Here is a 22045-nt window from a genome sequence, read left to right on the forward strand (position 1 = left end):
CTACACTTTACCATGGCTGGCAGGACTTTAGCGTCCTGGCAGCCATGGTAACCATTCAGAAAAAGCTAAACGTCAGATCCGGCAATGCGCCAAAACGACGTTTAGCTTAAGGCCGGATCCGGATCAATGCCTTTCAATGGGCATTCATTCCGGATCCGGCCTTGCGGCAAGTCTTCAGGATTTTTGGCCGGAGCAAAAAGCACAGCATGCTGCGGTATTTTCTCCGGCCAAAAAACGTTCCGGTCCGGAACTGAAGACATCCTGATGCATCCTGAACGGATCTCTCTCCATTCAGAATGCATTAGGATAAAACTGATCAGGATTCTTCCGGCATAGAGCCCCGATGACGGAACTCTATGCCGGAAGAAAAGAACGCAGGTGTGAAAGAGCTTTAAGTCTCCCAATGTGCTTCTACAAGATATTCTAACGAAGTGTGACCTGATCCTGACAAAAAAAACATATTTTCTGCACAACAGAAAAGAAGGTTGGTCCTTCCCTGTATGACATGGCTGCATCATTCACCACAAGATTTAGGCCGTATAGTGTATTACTGTAGTACAGCGGCGGCATGAAGCGCACGGCGCCATAGCAACCAATGACGCCGTGCGCTCCTGCTCTCATCAGACCCCCCTTCTTTGAGAAACACAAATCAAACAATTATAGTCAATCAAGTATGATAGAATAATAGTTTGCCGCTTTCAGTGCGTGCAGAATCTGTTTTGTAATTTCTTTGGTTATAAGGCCAATTAGCCTCCACTTGTCAAATTTGTTGTTATTTTAGTTGCAAATAGATTACAACAAAAACAAAACACTTTGTCCAGCTTAACAGAATAAACCAGACAGTTTATTTAGGTTTGTTCTCCGTTTGGAAATAGTCTCTAATAATTTGCTTTAGTGAAACATCTATTAGATGCATATTTTGGAAAAACAAAATTAGCTTTTTGCTTTGCAGGACCTTTCCTGATAATAGCATCCCTTAGCGAGAATAGCGGGCCAATTAGCTAGATCAGACAAATCAAGAGTCTCCAAAGTAGAACACTGTTCCTCTTGCATCATTTCTACATCACTTGATCCTTCTGTATCAGTAGTCTTTTCAAGGTGAGGAGATGGTACATATGATGACGTAGAAGGTTGATCATCACCTACTTCTTCTTGTCTTTCCTCCTCGCTTGCATCATCCACATTAGCAGCCTCTTAAGCTGTGATGGGCTGTTGGTCTGATGTTAAAGATTCCTCATCCATAGCTACGGGAACTGGATCATCTTCCACATTTGAAACTGGTTCTGATGCAGGAGCATCTTCCTTTCTGGTTTTGTGAGAGGTCAGGTACTTCTTTAAATCTCTAGACATCTGCTTCCCAGCTTTTTCTTTTTCTGCTCGCCTTTTTCTGCAACTTGCTCCTGATTATTTTCTTTAAATAGTTTTGGCATTTTGATCGTAGTTTTACAGCTACGTGAATAATAAAATATTTGTTAAATTTTTATAAAAAGGCTCCTTACCAACACCTAGTGCTATGAAGAAGTACCTGTGTAGCGTGTTGCAGAAAATTATATCTACTATAATAATCAAATACACCAATTGTCAAGTAAGGGGAAAGCGCTAAAGAAGTTTTGACCATGTGAAACTACAGCTCCCAGTATGATATAAGCTGTGGTAAGGGTATGCTGGGAGTTGTAGTTTTACTAATCATAACTACAGAAGTGTGACTACAGCACTGCAAAGTCAAGCAGAATACAAAATGATATCAGTAACTTACCAGTCACATGTTCTCTGTAGTCTTTATTTTTCTTCTTCATCTGGTCCAGACCACCATGACTTCTTCCAGCATTCACACTGTACCCTCTGAATATAATAATGCCACATACTGCACCTCCTGAATGCAATACCGGCACATAACATAGCCCCTAAAACCCTGCCACCCCAGATTTTCCTTATGATAGACACCATACTACTAAAATTCAAAACATAATGTGCCCCACAAATAAACCAATCATACAGCAAAAGAGGCCAGAAGCGTGTTGTAGTACAAAACAGCCATTGTCTTGTATTGCCCCTGTGTAGTTCGTAATAACCCACCACTGTATGTAACCTTTGCATAATAAAGAAAGAAAATATTTGTCAACATATGGTGAGTGCCACAGCTTTATATTGAATTAATTATACACTGCACTCCCATATTTTAATTATATACTGTTCTCCCATATGTTCTATACTGTGCCCCGTATATTACATCCTGTGTCACCGTATATCATATACTGTGCATCTGTGACTGCCACATCAGACACCATTAGATGTACCTATGATAAAAAGTACAGGCCTATACATTCTTTGTAAGTTGGAAAACCTGGCAGTGTATCAAATAATCGGCAGTGTATCAAATACTTGTTCTCCCCACTGTATAGGACAGTGCTACGAAGGTAGTATATTGCTACAAATAATTCATGCAAAGCCCATCACTCAGAGTGTCAATTAAGCACGAGAGGCTGGGAGGAGAGCGTAGGCAGCGTGACTACATGCACTGCGGCCCCACCTAAGGGACTACTTACCTTGTGGTGAGCAGCGGCTATTAAAGTTGTTTTTAACAACTTGCAGCATCTGAAACCGATTAACGGCACAGTGTCCAAATGCTGTGTCCTTTATCTAAAAGGTACTGGGGATGGCCGATAGCACATAGGGGAGGTCACAGTCTCGAATTCCGCCAACTACCAATTGGGATTGTCCCTTACGGTGTATGGCTGCTGATCTGCCATTCAGGTGTCTGGGAAAGCTGAATGACACACATGGTCATCCAGCTTTCCTAGGAACAGATAGAACCAAAATATCTTTTGAAGAGACACTAATAACTGTGACACATGGAGAAATGAATAAACTGTAAAAAATTATCATAGAATGTCATATAACCTCACATTGACCTTATAACCTCAAGTTTTGTGACATGTAACATCCTGGCCACTAACTTATTTTGCTGTCTCCTAGATTCATAACAAATTTGTGAAGCTCTGCCTCACTGTTCCCCAATACAAATATTCTCCCGGGGGAAGGGAATGTGGGGAGGACAGGCTGGACAGTGACTCACCATGCACCACGATGCAGCCACTGACCCACATGCGCCTCTCTCCTCTGTTGCTCTTCATTCTGCAGTGCACTGAAGCAAAGTCATATTGATCAGATCTGTGTCACCATATAGTGCCCAATATATACAGGGCCCCCATATAGTACCTGTACGGCTGCCCTCCTATATACAGCGCCCACATATAGTGCCTGTGCCCCCATATAGTGCTCAATATATACAGTGCCCCACCCTCCATATAGTGCCCAAATATACTAGGGCTGCACGATTTGGGGAAAATGTGCAATTACGATTAGGGAGGTAAATATTGCGATTTTAATATATGATTGAGATATAATAAATAAATGGTGAAATTCCCCAATTTTATGTCAACGCCCCCCTTTTCACGTCAATCCCCCATGTCACATTTCTCCCCCTCCATGTCAAATCACCCCCCTATGTCACATCATCCCTCCATGTCACATTTCTCCCCCTCCATGTTACATTTCTGCCCCTCCATGTTACATAATCCCCTCTGTCACATCACTCCCCACGTCAGATTTCTCCCCCTCCACGTCACATTTCTCCCCCTCAATGTCACATCACCTCCTTCGTATCACATCACATCACCCCATTTGTGTCACATTTCTTCCCCCCTCCCCCACGGCACATCATCCCCCAATGTCACATTCCCCCCCCCCATGTCACATCACCCCCCTATGTAGCATTTCTCCGACTCCATGGCACATTTCCCCACTCCCATGTCACCCCCCCATGTAGCATTTCTCCCACTCCATGGCACATTTCCCCACTCCCATGTCACCCCCCCCCCCCAATTAATGTTATGCTCACCTACGGCAGTCCGTCTGGCCATGTGAGTCACCAACTCCCTGCTGCCGCAGCGCCAGTCACACACTCCCTGAGGCCGTGCTGCTCTGTGAGTGAGGGCTGGGGTCACATGACACGCGCAGCACACAACACAGCTGTCAGAGCGCCCGCCCGCAGCTGGGCGGCAGAGAAAGTGATTTATTAAAAAAATACAATTTTTTACATTTTTCCGCCCCTCCCCATTGGCTTGGCGTCTCTGCACCCTAAGACAGCCGCTTGGTCTGCCTTATTATAGCGCCGGGCCTGTACCTGCGGTATTTCAGCAGAACCGCACACAACTGCTGCACAATACAAATGCACTATATACTTTCTATGTTAGAAAGTATTATATAGGTATATCATAGCCCTCAATCAGTTTTTTGGGGGGCAACAGGTATATCACACCAGTTGCAATTAGTTATTCCAATAGCGTTTGTCCCTCTATATAGCTGCGGTATCGCAGCAGAATTGCACACAACTGCTGCGCAATATAAATGCACTATAATATACTTTTTATTTTAGAAAGTATACCTCAGTATATTACACCTATTGATAGAGCACCTATACCAGTCCTTAAAAGGACTTTTGAGGCCCTATTAGCTAGCGTTTGGTGTCTCTAACTGCCCGTTCCTGCTCCACAAAGCAACTTCTCCCTACACTGGCAAAACACAGAATGTAAATGGCTGCAGGATCGGGTTCTGTTATAGGGTGGGGGTGTGTCCATGTGCTGAAACATCTCAATTGGCTGCCCTGTCCCACCTGATGGATGTGCCATGAGTAAAAGTTTGGCGTAATGCAAAAGAATATGGCACATGCGAACATTGCACGTGCGAATATTGCGCATGGTGCATGGGAATATGGTGCATGCAAATCGCGAACGAGCAAAGTTCGCCACAAAATGACCGCTGGGCGAATCACAAGGCCATCTCTACCCACTGTGCCACGTGTCCTACCTCCTCTAAGGGCGTTATCTATGTGAACCCCTCGATTTTCACAGTACCCCTGGTGGGGATAGACTTTCCTGAGGGGAACATCAGGTTGCTACCTCTTGAGGAGGATAGGCACACGAGCCAGCTGGACCTGGTGGACCAGGAGGTGTCTGAGAAAGGTACCAGAGGTGCAGGGGTTGTGAGCAGGAGCAACAGTGCAGGACCAAAGGATGAGGCAGAGGCGAAGTCAGACAGGCAAAAGGTCAGGGCAGGCGGCACAGGTCAGGCAATCTAGATCGGCAACAGGAGAGTCAAGGCAAGCAGGTATCTAACAGGTAGCAGAGTCCAGGAATACAGGTACGAGTCAGGAACACAAGAACCTTGACTCTGAGGCATCTGGGAAGGTGGCTAAGCCAGTTATATATGCACAGGAGGGCTAGGATTGGTCAGCAAGGTCACATGACCTAACCCATAAAGCCCAGGAAGTGACACTAAGGAAGTGCTGCAGGAAACAAGCAGCAAGCATGCTGTGGCCAGGGCTAGGAGGAAACTGTGGGGTGGATCCCAGAACAACAGTACCTACACAGACAGAGCCCCGGACTGCAGCGGTGACTGGGAAGCACTGGCCGCAGATCACCGCTGAACACGGCGCCTGGGACCGCATGCATGGTCATCCTCCATTATGCTATGAGTGCTCTAAAAATAGCTGATCACTGGCAATTCCATAGCAGTGAAGTGAGATAATGCTGTGGATGACACTGTTATGAAGGATCTGTGGATGACAAACTGTCATGGGGGACCCGTGGAGGACACACTGTCATGGGGGACCCGTGGATGACACACTGTCATGGGGGACCCGTGGATGACACACTGTCATGGGGGACCCGTGGATGACACACTGTCATGGGGGACCCGTGGATGACACACTGTCATGGGGGACCCGTGGATGACAACACAGTAGGGAGCAACACAGGAGGGGGCACATGGAGCACACAGGAGGGCCACAGGGGAAACACAGAGCTGACAGTGGAAATTCACAGTTCAGTGACCATCAGTACTTGAGGGCAGTACAGGGCTGTTAGAATGAGAGTGTGCCCTGCACCCCCTCCTCCACAGACACTGCTGCATGCCTTTTACACCATGGACTTACCAGTTGGAGAGGGAACAGGCCAAGTGCTTTGATAAGAGGGTCCTGGGAGCCCCCTGCAGTCCAGGAGCTGAGGTCAGAGTCTGGGAGGTCAGATGAAGACGGCCCAGTCATCCCAGTATAAACTATAGGCCTCCAGCCTGGAGCAAGTGCAGACAAAGGATATCCTGATGCCAGTCTGTGGCATCACTCAGGATTGTTGATAATGCAGCATGCTGGGCTGTCACTGAGGTCTTATGAGATGGGGAGACTGTGCGGGAGGGGAACAGCAGCGGTGACTGTTCTTACAGAGACCGCTGCAGCATGGTAAAGAGACACTGGGGACCATGTGGAGTCGGAAAATAAAGGAATTGAATAAAAAAAAAAACTCCCACACTCGGCCCACTTAATTATCTAACAGCAGGGGGGAACCCTGGGCAATTGCCTTTCTGCCTCTCCCCCCCCATGTCGGCCTTGCAATCAACCGATCATCATTTATACCGATCATAAAAACTTGATGCATCTTCAGTCAGCTCTTAGACTCAATCCCCACCAGGCATGTTGATCTTTGTTTTTCCCTTTCATCCTCCATGACAGCATACCATCAGAGAGATGACCCACCTCCATCCAGGTAGGGACAGGAAGAATAAATTAGACCCTCCTCCGGCTCCTCCTCAGTGTCTTCCTGTCCCTCCAAGTGGGTGATACGATATTCCTCCTGGTAGTTGCTATGGGTCCCCGTCTGTGAAGGAAGACAGAGGTGGCTGTTTTATATTTTACTTATGCCTTAACCACATGAGGGAAGCAGGCAGCACCCATTCCCTATTTGGGTTTCTAAAGGTGCTGGGGATTCTGTTGGGCGTGGAGGTCCATGTGGTGACCGGACACTTAGTGAGTTCCTCCGGTCTTGTGAGCGCTCCCCGTCGCAACCCGATACTTTCGGCGCTTGCGATGACGTCACAGGAAGTTGAAAGCGTTCCACATGCGTTCCAGCAAGAATGTCTGGCATGCGTGAAACACTTAGAGGGGGCAGAGCTTAATTTGATGTGTGGATCAAGGCGGAAATCGATAATAGATATTTAAAGGGGACTGAGGTTACAGGGCCGAACAGTATATCTGAACAGGGTACAAGCCAGATGGAAACCTTTCTGGGCCCTACTGTTGTAAGTTACTTTCGCTTGGGGGGGATGGTTACAACAGTTGGAATCCCTTATGAAAGAAGGTTCCTCTTATAACTCATTAAAAGACTCTTTCCCTCTTTTACTGAAGGCAGTGGATTTCTTGCCAGATTCCACTGCGGAGTCGGTAAATATGGCGGCAAGAGCCACTGGGTTACCAGTTGTGGCCAGAAGGGCTCTATGGTTAAAATCTTGGACAGGTGACATCAGTTCAAATATGAAACTATGTAGTCTTCCTTTTCACAGTAACCTAATGTTTGGTCAGAATTTGAAGAGCATTTTAGAAAAAGTGTCAGATTCTAAAAAAATATCCTTTCCCTGTGAAACAAATAAAAGGAAGTTTCCCTTTTGGAAAGTTAAAAAAGGAGGTTCCTTCCTGTCCAAAAGATCTGACAGAGAGGGACAGTGGTCCAGAGGAAATGGTTAGAAGATTGGTAGAGGCAGAGGGTTCTTGTTTAACATCAAAATTTCTGAATCTTCAGAACAATCATGCCAGGCTTCAGGTGGGAGGAAGACTAAAACTCTTTACAAAAGAATGGGAAGAAATTACCATGAACCCTTGGGTTCTAAATATGATATCAAAAGGTTAGGATTAGGGTTGAGCGGACCCGAACCGTAAAGTTCGGGTTCGTACCGAACTTTAGGATTTATGGACCCCGAACATTTTAGTAAAATTTCGGGTTCGGGGTTCGGCGCTTTGTTGGCATTTTTGGAAGCCTGCAGAGCAGCCAATCAATAAGCGTTTAACTGTCTGACCTTAGAAGCCATCAGAGCCATGCCTACTAATGGCATGGCTGTGATTGGCCAGTGCAGCATGTGACCCAGCCTCTATATAAGCTGGAGTCCCGTAGCGCTGCACATAACTCTGCTGTTACTAGTGTAGGGAGAGGATGCTGCTGGTGATTTCAGGGATAGAATAGGAGAGAATCTTTGTTCAGAACGTGAATCTAACTTGGCTATCTACAAACCGGATTCCAAAAAAGTTGGGACACTAAACAAATTGTGAATAAAAACTGAATGCAATGATGTGGAGATGGCAAATGTCAATATTTTATTTGTAATAGAACGTAGATGACAGATCAAACGTTTAATCCGAGTAAATGTATCATTTTAAAGGAAAAATACGTTGATTCAAATTTTCACGGTGTCAACAAATCTCAAAAAAGTTGGGACAGGTAGCAATAAGAGGCTGGAAAAAGTAAATTTGAGCATAACGAAGAGCTGGAAGAGCAATTAACACTAATTAGGTCAATTGGCAACATGATTGGGTATAAAAAGAGCTTCTCAGAGTGGCAGTGTCTCTCAGAAGCCAAGATGGGTAGAGGATCACCAATTCCCACAATGTTGTGCAGAAAGATAGTGGAGCAATATCAGAAAGGTGTTACCCAGCGAAAAATTGCAAAGACTTTGCATCTATCATCATCAACTGTGCATAACATCATCCGAAGATTCAGAGAATCTGGAACAATCTCTGTGCGTAAGGGTCAAGGCCGTAAAACCATACTGGATGCCCGTGATCTCCGGGCCCTTAAACAACACTGCACCACAAACAGGAATGCTACTGTAAAGGAAATCACAGAATGGGCTCAGGAATACTTCCAGAAACCATTGTCAGTGAACACAATCCACCGTGCCATCCGCCGTTGCCAGCTGAAACTCTACAGTGCAAAGAAGAAGCCATTTCTAAGCAAGATCCACAAGCTCAGGCGTTTTCACTGGGCCAGGGATCATTTAAAATGGAGTGTGGCAAAATGGAAGACTGTTCTGTGGTCAGACAAGTCACGATTCGAAGTTCTTTTTGGAAATCTGGGACGCCATGTCATCCAGACCAAAGAGGACAAGGACAACCCAAGTTGTTATCAACACTCAGTTCAGAAGCCTGCATCTCTGATGGTATGGGGTTGCATGAGTGCGTGTGGCATGGGCAGCTTGCATGTCTGGAAAGGCACCATCAATGCAGAAAAATATATTCAGGTTCTACAACAACATATGCTCCCATCCAGACGGCATCTCTTTCAGGGAAGACCCTGCATTTTTCAACAAGATAATGCCAGACCACATTCTGCATCAATCACAACATCATGGCTGCGTAGGAGAAGGATCCGGGTACTGAAATGGCCAGTCTGCAGTCCAGATCTTTCACCTATAGAGAACATTTGGCTCATCATAAAGAGGAAGGTGCAACAAAGAAGGCCCAAGACGATTGAACAGTTAGAGGCCTGTATTAGACAAGAATGGGAGAGCATTCCTATTTCTAAACTTGAGAAACTGGTCTCCTCGGTCCCCAGACGTCTGTTGAGTGTTGTAAGAAGAAGGGGAGATGCCACACAGTGGTGAAAATGGCCTTGTCCCAACTTTTTGGGGATTTGTTGACACCATGAAATTCTGATTCAACATATTTTTCCCTTAAAATGGTACATTTTCTCAGTTTAAACTTTTGTTCTGTGATTTATGTTCTATTCTGAATAAAATATTAGAAGTTGGCACCTCCAGATCATTGCATTCAGTTTTTATTCACGATTTGTATAGTCTCCCAACTTTTTTGGAATCCGGTTTGTACATACATTTAGTTGTGTGGGTGCAGGGCACAACCTTTTTACCCTGCCCTGAGCCCAGTGACCGATAAAAATAACTTTTATCCGTCTGTTAGTTAGGTGGGCTGCGGCCATTTTATGCAAGGTCAGTGCACCAGCACTGCATCTGAGCTTTTGTGACATTGAAATCCAAGCTTGAAAAACTGCACTAACAATCTGGTTTTTAAAAATCACCCTTTTTTGGCAATATACAACATCTGGTGCATTTGCAGGATTAGTCAGTGTGCAATTTAAGCTAGAAATACAGCCATAATTTTTGGGGTTTTTAAAAACACCCTTTTTTTTGCCAAAATCCACTATTTTACAGATCTGCACGTGTGAAATTCAAGTTTAATATATACAGCTTGCATATTTGGTTACTAAAAAAACACACTTTTTTGGCAATATACAACATCTGGATTAGTCCGTGTACAATTTAAGCTAGAAATACAGCCATATTTTTCTGGGTCTTTGAAAACACTCTTTTTTGGCAAAATCCACTATTTTACAGCCGTTGCAGCATTAGCACGTGTAAAAATCAAGGGTTATATACTAATGTTTTTTGCAGCCTTTGCTGCATATGTCATTGTAAGATACAGCCTTTACATAGTGTGGTTCTATTCAGTTATTCGAGATAATACAGCCATTTTGGGCACAAATCTTTAATTGCGGCCTAGTGTGGGTCACGGTGTGTGAGATACACCCTTTATATACTGGGGTTATATTCTTCTAATAATAAAACACAATTTTTTAGGCAAAATACAAAAATTTTCTGGCCTTGCACCATCAGCACATGTGAAATTCAAGGGTTATATACTGCTGTCATAATAAGTTTTTAAACAAACCCCCGTTCAGGGAAAAAAAGTTTATTTTGCAGCCTTTGCTGCATATGTCATTGGGAGATACCACCTTTACATACTGTGGTTCTATTCAGTCATTTGAAAAACACCCATTTTGGGCACAAATATTTAATTGCGGCCTAGTCTGCATCTGTACATGTGAGATACACCCTTTAGATACTGTGATTATATTCTTCTATTAAAACACCCTGTCAAATTCAGGGGTTATATACTGCTGTCATATTCAGTTATTAAACAAAAACCCGTTTTGGGCAAAAAAGTTAATTTTGCAGCCTTTGCTGCATATGTCATTGTGAGATACACACTTTAGATACTGTGGTTCTATTGAGGTATTTGAAATACAGCCATTTTGGGCAAACAAATTTAATTGCGGCCTAGTCTGGATCAGGGCGTGTGAGATACACCCTGTACATACTGTCGTTCTATTCTGTTATTAATTAAACACCCATTTAGGACAAGATTCTAAATTTGAGAAATATGAGAGCGTCAAAAAAGGGACGTGGCCCAGGTCGTGGTGCTACTGGTGGAGCTCCTGTTGCAGGGAGAGGACGTGGTCGATCTGTGCCAGCTACACGCACAAGTGAAAACCCTTCCTCAGGTGCGAGTAGGTGACAGAACCTGCAGCGGTATTTGGTTAGGCCTAATGCAGCTCTACAAATGGTGAGGCCTGAACAAGTACAGGCGATAGTAGATTGGGTTGCTGACAGTGCCTCCAGTTCCTTCACATTGTCTCCCACCCAGTCTCCTGCTGAAAGATCAGAGTTGGCACTTGCAGCCGATGTCCATTAGTCTTTCACCTCACCCCCTTGCAAATCAGCTAAGCAGTCTGAGCCCCAAGTCATGCAGCAGTCTCTTCTGCTTTTTGATGACTCTGGCCATTCACCTATCCCTGCTCCAGAAGTGGAATAGATTCAGTGCACCGATGCCTAACCACTTATCTTTCAGGAGGAGTACATGGTAGGACCATTGCAGCACGTCTCGGATGATGACGAAACACAGATGCCAACTGCTGGGGCTTTCGAAAGTGTGCAGATCGACATGGAGGGCAGGGGTGAAGACTGGGTGGAAGATGATGTGGAGGACGATGATGTCCTCGACTCCACATGGAATCAAAGTCATGTGAGTGACTTATCTAGTTCGGAGGAAGAGGCGGTGGTCGCACAGAGCCACCAGCACAGCAGAAGAGGGAGCAGGGTGCAAAAGCGGAGCGGCCGTCCTCTAGACAGTACGCCTGCTACTGCCCACCGCAGCAAGGGACCGAGCACACCAAAGCCAGCTCCAAGGAGTTCCCTGCATGGCAGTTATTAATACAATGTTCTGATGACAAGACACGAGTGGTTTGCACGCAGTGCAATCAGAGCCTGAAGCGAAGCATAAACGTTCTCAACCTGAGCACAACCTGCATGACCAGGCATTTAAGTGCTAAGCATGAGCTGCAGTGGAGTAGACACCTCAAAAACCAAGAAAGGTCTCTGGCTCCTCCTTGCTTCCTCTTCTGCTGCAGTCTCGGCCTCTTCATCCACCTCTGGAGTGACAGTGCACCTGCCACCCCCGCAAACAGAGGATCTGCCAGCAACACCACCACCTGGGTCACCAAGCATCTCCACAATGTCCCACAGAAGCTTTCAACTCTCCATCTCCCAAACACTAGAGAGGAAGTACCCCCTTACTCACCCACGATCCCTAGCCCGGAATTTCCAGTATTTTAAAATTACTGGCCTTTGAAATGCTGACATTCAGTCTGGTGGAGACTGATCAGGTGTGCACTGCACAACGCCATCTGTGGCAAGGTGCACCTCACTACGGATACGTGGACCAGTAAGCATACGGATACGTGGACCAGTAAGCACCGTCAGGGATGTTATATCTACTTAACAGCACACTGGGTAAATGCAGTGGCGGCTGGGCCTGAGGTGGATAGCAGTTTGGCGCATGTCTTTCCACCACAAGAATTGCAGGGCCCTTCAGTTTGCCTCCTGTTGTTTCCTACTCCACTTCCTCATCCTCTACCGACTCCTCATCCGGTCAGCGTAACACCTTCACCACCAACTTCAGCACAGCCAGGGGTAAACGACAGCAGGAAGTTTTAAAACGTATTTGTTTGGGGGACAAACCCCAAACCGCGCAGGAGCTGTGGAGGGGCCTTAGACAACAGACCGATGAGTGGTTGGTGCCAGCGAGCCTTAGGCCTGGCCTGGTGGTGTGCGATAATGGGCGAAATCTCGTAGCAGCTCTGGGACTAGCCGGTTTGATGCACATCCCTTGCCTGGCGCATGTGCTGAATTTGGTGGTGCAGAGATTCCTTAAAAATTGCCCCGATATGTCAGAGCTGCTGCATAAAGTGCGGGCCGCCTGTGCGCGCTTTCAGCGTTCTCTCTCTGCTGCTGCTCGCCTGTCATCGCTGCAGCGTAACTTTGGCTTTCCTGCTCACTGCCTCTTATGCGACATGCCCACAAGGTGGAACTCCACCTTGCACATGCTGGCCTGACTGTGTGAGCAGCAGCAGGCGATAGTGGAGTTTCAGCTGCAGCACGCACGGGTGAGTCGCTCTGCGGAACAGCACCACTTCCCAACCAATGACTGGGCCTCCATGCGAGACTTGTATTCCTTGTTGCGCTGTTTCGAGTACTCCACCAACATGGCCAGTGTCGATAATGCCGTTCTCAGCGTTACTATTCCACTTCTATGCCTCCTTGAAAAAACTCTACTGTCGATGATGGAAGAAGATGTGGCACAGGAGGAGTAGGAGGAAGAGGGATCTTTTCGTAGGGCTTCCGGCCAGTCATTCACAAGTGGCTCCGAGGGTGGGTTCCTGCACCCACAAATGCCAGGTACACTGTTGTCCAGCCAGGGCACAGTTCTGGAGGATGACGAGGTGGAGGAGGACAAACCATGTTCACAGCAGGGTGGTACCCAGAGCAGCTCATGGCCATCACTGGTGCGTGGCTTGGGGGATACAGAGGACACAGACTATACACCACCCACAGAGGACAGCTTTTCGTTGCATCTGGGCAGTCTGGCACACATGAGCAATTACATGCTGCACTGTCTCCGCAACGACTGCCAAGTTGCCCACATTAACTTGTGCTGATTACTGGGTGGCCACGCTGCTGGATGCCCATTACAAGGAAAACGTACAGTCCTTAATTCCGTCACTGGAGCGTGATCATAAGATGCGCGAGTACAAGCGCACGCTGGTAGAGGCGCTGCTGGTGCCATTCCCACTTGACTGCGGGGGCACAGAGGAAGCACAAGGCGAAGGCAGAGGTCGCCAACGCAGCTGGTGCACCGCCAGCACCTCAGAAGGCAGGGTTAGCATGGCCGAAATATGGAAAAGCTTTGTAAGCATGCCACAACAACCAGCACCACCAGCGGACTTGGAATGTCTTAGCAGGAGGCAGCATTTCACCAACATGGTGGAGCAGTATGTGTGCACACGCCTACACTTACTGAATGAGGGGTCTGCCCCCTTCAACTTCTGGGTCTCCAAATTGGACACATGGCTTGAGCTTGCCCTTTACAACCTTGGAGGTGCTGGCCTGCCCTGCAGCCAGTGTATTATCTGAACGTGTGTTTAGCACGGGAGGGGGTGTCATCACAGACAAGCGCAGCCGCCTGTCCACAGCTAACGTGGACAAGGTCACGTTCATTAAAATGAACTAGGCATAGATCCCACAGGACTTGTCCGTACCTTGTGCAGAATAGATAAATATACCGACCTTAACCAGCCATTGTTATACTGCAGCGCAATTGCTCATTCTTGTATTTTGGATATTTCACACTCTTTTGGAGTGTACCCTGTGGTAATGTGAACAGTGCTGGAAGATGTGTTGTCCCACTTCAGGTACCTCAGATGGGTGAGACAGATAAAATCCAGAGAGTGGCAGTAGTCTCAGCAAAGCATAGTTTGCTGAGAAATTTTTGTATACATTTTCAGGGCTGGATTTTACTTGGACTGGTGGCTAGGCTTGGTAGAAGGAGTTCCCAGTCCACACCCTTCCAGTATGGGTTTTCCTTTCTACCTGAGGTGATCGCGGGTGAGGCCTGCTGTAATCAGGCTTGCATAAAGCGCCTCAGAGTAGGTCAGTCTGAGGAGGGAGAGCGAGAGTTTTGTGAATCAGAGGCTCTGTGTGTGGTCTCAGTCAGAAGGACTGAGGGGCCACAAGGCTTTGAATAGCCTGAGGTTTGGAGGACCTAGCGACACCTAGAGAACAAGGGTTGCACGCCCAGCGTCTGGAGGACTACTGGGCCACACTTCCCCAAAAGGTACTGGAGTTGTCACAGCCTTGAGGCTGCAGTATTGATGTTGGCTGAGGAAAGCTGCATATGTTGTCCATGTGTGAACTGAGCTTTATGAGTGAGGTAGCGACATATTTTGTTTAGGTAGCGCCTAGACGGGCAGGAGTTTATTTGTGTTTTAAGTGTTAGCGGTGCGGGAACCCCACCCCGCCCAGTGATGTATAACTGGACTATCCTTTATAAGACGACTGCCAAAATAAATGCACAGTTTGGACATGAAAATCCGTTGTCTGGTGAGATATCTGTGAGTGTGACCCCCTGAAAAGAGATGATCCCTTACAACCCTAATAAAAACAAATATAAAAAAAATTAAAACCAAAAAAAACAGTGTTGGCTACCTTGTTCCTCCTCCACCGCCGCTTTCACCTACACCGCTCCTCAAACTCCTCCATATGGAACTCCACCTCATAAATCAAATTTAATTTTTTATTTGTACGGATTTTATTTTATGTCATTTCATTACTTTATCAGTTACATTTTCGGGTGAAATTCACCAATTTTTGGGTGTGATGTACCACTGCTATGCCTAGTAGACAGGTAAAAAATAATAATAATTTGTCAGTTTCATTCTTGGGTTGAGATTTTACAATTTTGGACGTGAATAAACCTCTGCTCTGCATAGGTGAAAGGAAATAACATTTCAGACATTCTTCTTTAATTGATGCGCGCCACCTTTCATTCAATACTTAAACTTTAACAAGTTGTCCCGCATTTACGCCACAATAACTTTTCCCATATATCCGCCCGATCCCCCCAAAAAATGAATACATTTATCTCCCTTGGATGTGGAACCCTGTTTCGCTGATAACCGTGATCAACATGGTAGGCTCAGAAAAGAACATTGAAAGTTGATAGATGGATGTCACTGGGGCACCTCTGCATAGGTAACAAAGAACATAAATTAAAAAAAAAAGTCAGTTACATTGTCAGGTGACATTTTTCTAATTTTGACGGATAGAAATCCCTGCTCTGCATAGTTGACAGGGAATAACATTTTAGAAGTTCTTCATTAATTGATTCGCGCCACATCCTTTTATTCGGGTATTCATAATTAAGACCTAACCTGGGTAAGGTTATTTAACATATTTATTAGCAGATGCCTAAACAGGCGGTGAAACCTATCTTGACCCAGGTTGAAATTAATACTTCACTTTTATTATTACATAAACTAAAATTTAAATGTGAGCGAGTACAATTTTTTCTTTTTTATTAATGAACCAAAAAGAATTGAAAATATAGTCGTCACTCCACAGGTGGATATGAGTGTTGATCAGTGAGGGGGGGGGGGGGGGGGGGGGTAAGTAGGTGTGCACTATCTCCCACCCTTTCACTTCAAACTGTTTGCAGAGCTGTTGCTGTCTTAATGGAGTTGACAAAACAACTGTATTAGGCCTCTTTCACACTACAGTATGTTGAATTCAGTGTTTTGCGTTCCGTTTTTCACGGATCCGTTCCGTTTTTTGCTTCCGTTGTGGTTCCGTTTCCGTTCCGTTGTTCCGTTCCGTTTTTCCGTATGGCATATACAGTAATTACATAGAAAAAATTGGGCTGGGCATAACATTTTCAATTGATGGTTCCGCAAAAAACGGAATGGATACGGATGCATTTCCGTATGTGTTCCGTTTTTTTGCGGACCCCATTGACTTGAATGGAGCCACGGACCGTGATTTGTGGCCAAATATAGGACATGTTCTATCTTTTCAACGGAACGGAAAAACGGAAATACGGAAACGGAATGCATACGGAACACATTCCGTTTTTTTGCGGAACCATTGAAATGAATGGTTCCGTATACGGAACGCAAAAAACGGACCGCAAAACGGAAAAAAAAACGGTAGTGTGAAAGAGGCCTTATGCAGTGGGAATCTGGGAAACACCTAGAAATCGCATGTGCTTACAGACTAAGGCCTCATGCACACGACCGTTGTGTGCTTCCGTGGCCGTTGTGCCGTTTTTCGTTTTTTTTCGCAGACCCATTGACTTTCAATGGGTCCGTGGAAAAATCGGAAAATGCACCGTTTTGCAGCCGAGGTCGTGATCCGTGTATCCTGTCCATCAAAAAAATATGACCTGTCCTATTTTTTTGACAGACAATGGTTCACGGACCCATTTAAGTCAATGGGTCCGTGAAAGAACACGGATGCACACAAGATTGGCATCCGTGTCCGTGATCCGTGGCCGTAGGTTACTTTCATACAGACGGATCCAAAGATCCGTCTGCATAAAAGCTCTTTCAGAGCTGAGTTTTCACTTCGTGAAAACTCATATCCGACAGTATATTCTAACACAGAGGCGTTCCCATGGTGATGGGGACGCTTCTAGTTAGAATACACTACAAACTGTGTACAAGACTGCCCCCTGCTGCCTGGCAGCACCCGATCTCTTACAGGGGGCCGTGATCAGCACAATTAACCCCTTCAGGGGCGGCACCTGAAGGGGTTAATTGTACTATCATATCCCCCTGTAAGAGATCAGGGCTGCCAGGCAGCAGGGGGCAGACGCCCCCCCTCCCCAGTTTGAATATCATTGGTGGCCAGTGCGGCCCACCCTTCCTCCCTCTATTGTAATAATTTGTTGGTGGCACAGTGTGCGGCCCCCCCGCCCCACCCCTTCCTCCCTCGTTTGTAATAATTTGTTGGTGGCACAGTGTCCGGCCCCCCCCCCTCCTCCCTCGTTTGTAATAATTTGTTGGTGGCACAGTGTGCGCCCCCCATCGCCCCCCCCTTCCTCCCTCTATTGTAATAATTTGTTGGTGGCACAGTGTGCGGCCCCCCCCCTTCCTCCCTCGTTTGTAATAGACCTGGTAGACCAATGTTGTTAATGGAGGGAGGGGGGCCGATGGGGGGCGCACACTGTGCCACCAACAAATTATTACAATAGAGGGAGGAAGGGGGGGGCGCACATTGTGCCACCAACTAATTATTACAATAGAGGGAGGAAGGGGGGGCCACACACTGTGCCACCAACGAATTATTACAATAGAGGGAAGAAGGGGGGGGTGCACACTGTGCCACCAATGAATTATTACAATAGAGGGAGGGAGGGGGGGCTGCACTGGCCACCAATGATATTCAAACTGGGGAGGGGGGGTTCTGCCCTCTGCTGCCTGGCAGCCCTGATCTCTTACAGGGGTTAATTGTGCTGATCACGGCTCCCTGTAAGAGATCGGGTGCTGCCAGGCAGCAGGGGGCAGTCATGTACACAGTTTGTAGTATATTCTAACTAGAAGCGTCCCCATCACCATGGGAACGCCTCTGTGTTAGAATATACTGTCGGAAATGAGTTTTCACAATCTAACTCATATCCGACAGTATATTCTAACATAGAGGCGTTCCCATGGTGATGGGGACGCTTCAAGTTAAAATATACCATCGGATTGGAGAAAATTCCGATCCGATGGTATAAAAGGGACTCCTGACTTTACATTGAAAGTCAATGGGGACGGATCCGTTTGAAATGGCACCATATTGTGTCAACGTCAAATGGATCCGTCCCCATTGACTTGCATTGTAATTCAGGACGGATCCGTTTGGCTGCGCAGGGCCAGGCGGACACCATGTCCGTGGATCCTCCAAAAATCAAGGAAGCCCCACGGACGAAAAAACTGTCACGGACCTACGGACCCAGTTTTTACGGACCGTGAAAAAATACTGTCGTGTGCATGAGGCCTAACATTGAGCCTGATGGCAATTAGCCCTGCAAACAGAGATAGCCACAGTATAGGTGCCATGTCTATCTTGGCACATTGACGATCTAAGCATTTGAGTATAGTCCAGCCGGACTATTAGTAATTAATTTGCAGTGGAGTGGAGAGCTGCGTTTAAAAGCTAAAACTGCCCCCAAAATTTTACTTTATGTAATAATAAAAGTGAAGTATTAATTTCACCCTGGGTCAAGATAGGTTGCACCGCCTGTTTAGGCATCTGCTAATAAACATCCTTTCATTCAATGCCTAAACTTTAAAAAGTTGTCCCACATTTACACTTTAATACTTTGTCCCATATTTCAGATCTATCATTTTTAATCTGAGACAATTAATCCTCCCTTGGATGTGGTCTCTCTTTCTCATGCTCCCTCTCCGGCGTTAATCCCTGATTCGCCGATGACTGTGATCAACATGGTAGGTTCAGAAAAGAACATTGAAAGTTGATAGAGAAGATATCCAAATGGATGGTGGGTGGACGTCACAGGGACGTGCGATCAGGCAGAAGTTAGCTAGAGTCAACAAAGCGGCAGCAGGGCTTCTCCTGGCTAACGTTTACAAATCAAAAATACAACAGTGACATTCCCTATAATTTTTTTATTAATCATTCCAATAACAGGGCATCTTAAGAGTCCTATATTGTTATTTATCGTCACTACCTCCCCGAGTCGGGAGTGGGTAATTGCCGCACGCCCACTCCCTAACTTGGAAGCTTATGTTTCAATACTTTGTCCCACATTTCTGCTCGATTATATTTAATTTCATCTATTGACCTCCCTTGCATGTGGTATCCTTTTGTCAGGCTCCCTCATGTAATAATCCCCTACCTAGATGATCTCCTAATTGTAGGAAACTCAAAAGAAGGTCTAGAAAGCAATCTGTTCCAAATCTGTCAGACGTTTTATTGAACAGGCTGGGTGATAAATTGGAAAGAAATTAAACCCCTGTCCATCCCAAAGTTTAACCTTTTTAGGGGTTCGCATAGATTTCACTCTTCAAAAATCCTTTCTTCCTGCTCAGAAAGTGGCAGGGGTAATGGAAAGTTTTAAGCTTCCAAGGGCATTCAGCTTGTACGATCAGGGAAGCTATGAAACAGCAGGGCACGCTAACATCATGCATCCCGGCGGTAAAATGGGCCTAGTTCCATACTCTGGTACTTCAGCAGTGGTTACTAGGGAGTTGGAACAAGAGTCAGGACTCGTTAGAGCAAACAATTCAAATTCCCTTATTGGTAAATCAGTCTCTGCAGTGGTGGCTAAATCCAGATCATCTGAGGAGAGGGGTTTCCTTTGGGGATTGGGAGCTCATTGCTCTCATCTCTCATTCCAAGGGCAATGGTCCGGGGATAAGATGACTATCTTCAAACCTGAGGGAATTATCAGCGGTTTGGGAATCTCTAAAAGCACTATCTCAAAATATAGTGGGGAAAGACATTTTAACCCCTTCACGACTGCAATATGTTTATATACGTGATATTTGCACATGCCCCGTGCAGCTATCACGTCTATAAACGTCAAACCAGCTATTTAATCCAAGCGCTGCAAAGCACTTGGATTAAAGCTTCTGCCGGAGCACTGCTGCTGTCACGGACAGCATACAGTTCAGTAATGCTGGCAAGGGACCAATCAGAGTGGCCCCTTGCCGGCAATCGATCCAATTGGTTAGTCTGTGCAGACTAACCAATCGGATCGCGGCAGTGTAAAAATGCAGGTTTCAGGCTCTGATCTGCGCTCTGCAGATCAGAGCCTGAAATCAGGTAGTGTCTCTGTGCCCCACGATCTGTGCACCTCCAACACCCCCCCCCCCGTCCGCGCCTGCCCCTGATGCAGTTTCCCCGCCCCATCCATATTCATGTAGTCTGCCCCTGATGCGGTCCACCCCCTCCCCGCCCCATACATTCATCCTGCCCCCATTTGCTCCTGCCCCTCAATGTTGGCCGTACCCCCCGCCTTTCCAGCGCTGCCCCCTTTGCCCCCTTGCCGTGCGGTTCCCCTGCTGTGTGTGATGGCGGCGGCTCCATTCCTGAGCCGCCATCAGCAGCGAGTGTCAGCTCTATGCTGACACTCTGCTGTAACCCCATTGATGCCGCAGTTGCGGCATCCATGGGGTTAATAGAGGGAGGGGGCTCCCTCTCTCAACCATCGGGGCTGCTGTGCTGCGATTGTAGCGGCCGATGGTTGCCTTTGCAAAAGCGTCCAGTGTTGCCACCTACAGGGCATCTAATAGTATTATACTTTGCAATGCAAGAGCATTGCAAAGTATAGTACAGCCATCAGCCCCACTGGAACTTCATGATCCAAGAGGGACTTGATAAAAAAAAAGAAAGTGAAAATAATAAAAATTAAAAATAAAAAAATTAATTAAAATGTAAATTAAAAAAAATTGCCTTTTCCTATAAAAAATGAAAAAATATAATAAAATACACATATTAGGTGTCACCGTGTCTGTAACGACCGTCTCTATAAATATATCACATGATAGACCCCGTCCGATAAACACCATTAAAAAAAAACCTGTGCCAAAACAGCTATTTTTGTCACCTTACTTCACAAAAAGTGCAACAGCAAGCGATCAAAAAGGCTTATGACCCCCAAAATAGTACCAATCAGTCACCTCATCCCGCAAAGATGACTATTTAAGACAATCGCCCAAAAAATAAAAAAGCTATGGCTCTCAGACTATGGAACACTAAAACATAATTTTTTTGGTTTGAGAAATGCTATTATTGTGTAAAACTTAAATAAGAAAAAGTATACATATTAGGTATTGCCACGTCTGTAACGATCTGCTCTATAAAACTATCACATGACCCAACTCCTCAGATGAACGCTGTAAAAATAAATAAATGAAAACTGTTCCAAAACAGCCATTTTTTTTAGTCACCTTGCCCCATAAAGTGTAATAATGAATGATCAAAATATTCTATGTACCCAAAAATGGTACCAATAAAAACCTCAACACTTTCTGCAAAAAACGAGCCCCTGCACAAGACGATCGGCAGAAAAAAACATATAGCGTTCAACCAATCCAGCAAAATCTGTCTTACAAAAACCGTATGGCATTCCTTTCCTTCTGCGCCCTGCCGTGTGCCCGTACAGCAGTTTACAACCACATGTGGGGTGTTTCTGTAAACCGCAGAATCAGGGTAATAAATATTGAGTTTTGTTTGGCTGTTAACCCTCAATGTGTTATAGAAAAAATTTAATAAAATGGAAAATCTGCCAAAAAAGTGAAATTTTGAAATTTCATCTCTATTTTCCTTTAATTCTTGTGGAACACCTAATGGGTTAACAAAGTTTGTAAAATCAGTTTTGAATACCTTGAGGTGTGTAGTTTCTACAATGGGGTCATTTATGGGGATATCCACTATGTAGTCCCCACAAAGTGACTTCAGACCTGAACTGGTCCTTAACCCCTTAAGGACACAGGGCGTACAGGTACGCCCTTGTGCCCTGGTACTT

General features: G+C 45.8%; 1 protein-coding gene across 6 annotated transcripts in view; it reads right to left on the reverse strand.

Annotated features, from left to right (window-relative positions):
- Positions 1–22045, reverse strand: part of PLA2G4F (phospholipase A2 group IVF) — a 569872-nt gene that overhangs the window by 148355 nt on the left and 399472 nt on the right. The window contains exon 19 of one of the 6 annotated variants that reach the window (XM_044271897.1): positions 373–1449. The exons of 4 other annotated variants lie outside the window; for them this stretch is intronic. In XM_044271897.1, the coding sequence (XP_044127832.1) occupies positions 1444–1449 (6 nt within the window). In that variant the 3' untranslated portion in view covers positions 373–1443. Of the gene's footprint in view, positions 1–372; positions 1450–6515; positions 6714–22045 lie in introns of those variants that run through there. One more of the 6 variants, XM_044271896.1, reaches the window with a different exon arrangement.

The sequence above is a fragment of the Bufo gargarizans genome, chromosome 11 (genome assembly GCF_014858855.1).
Source record: "Bufo gargarizans isolate SCDJY-AF-19 chromosome 11, ASM1485885v1, whole genome shotgun sequence".
NCBI classification, from domain to species: Eukaryota; Metazoa; Chordata; class Amphibia; order Anura; family Bufonidae; genus Bufo; species Bufo gargarizans.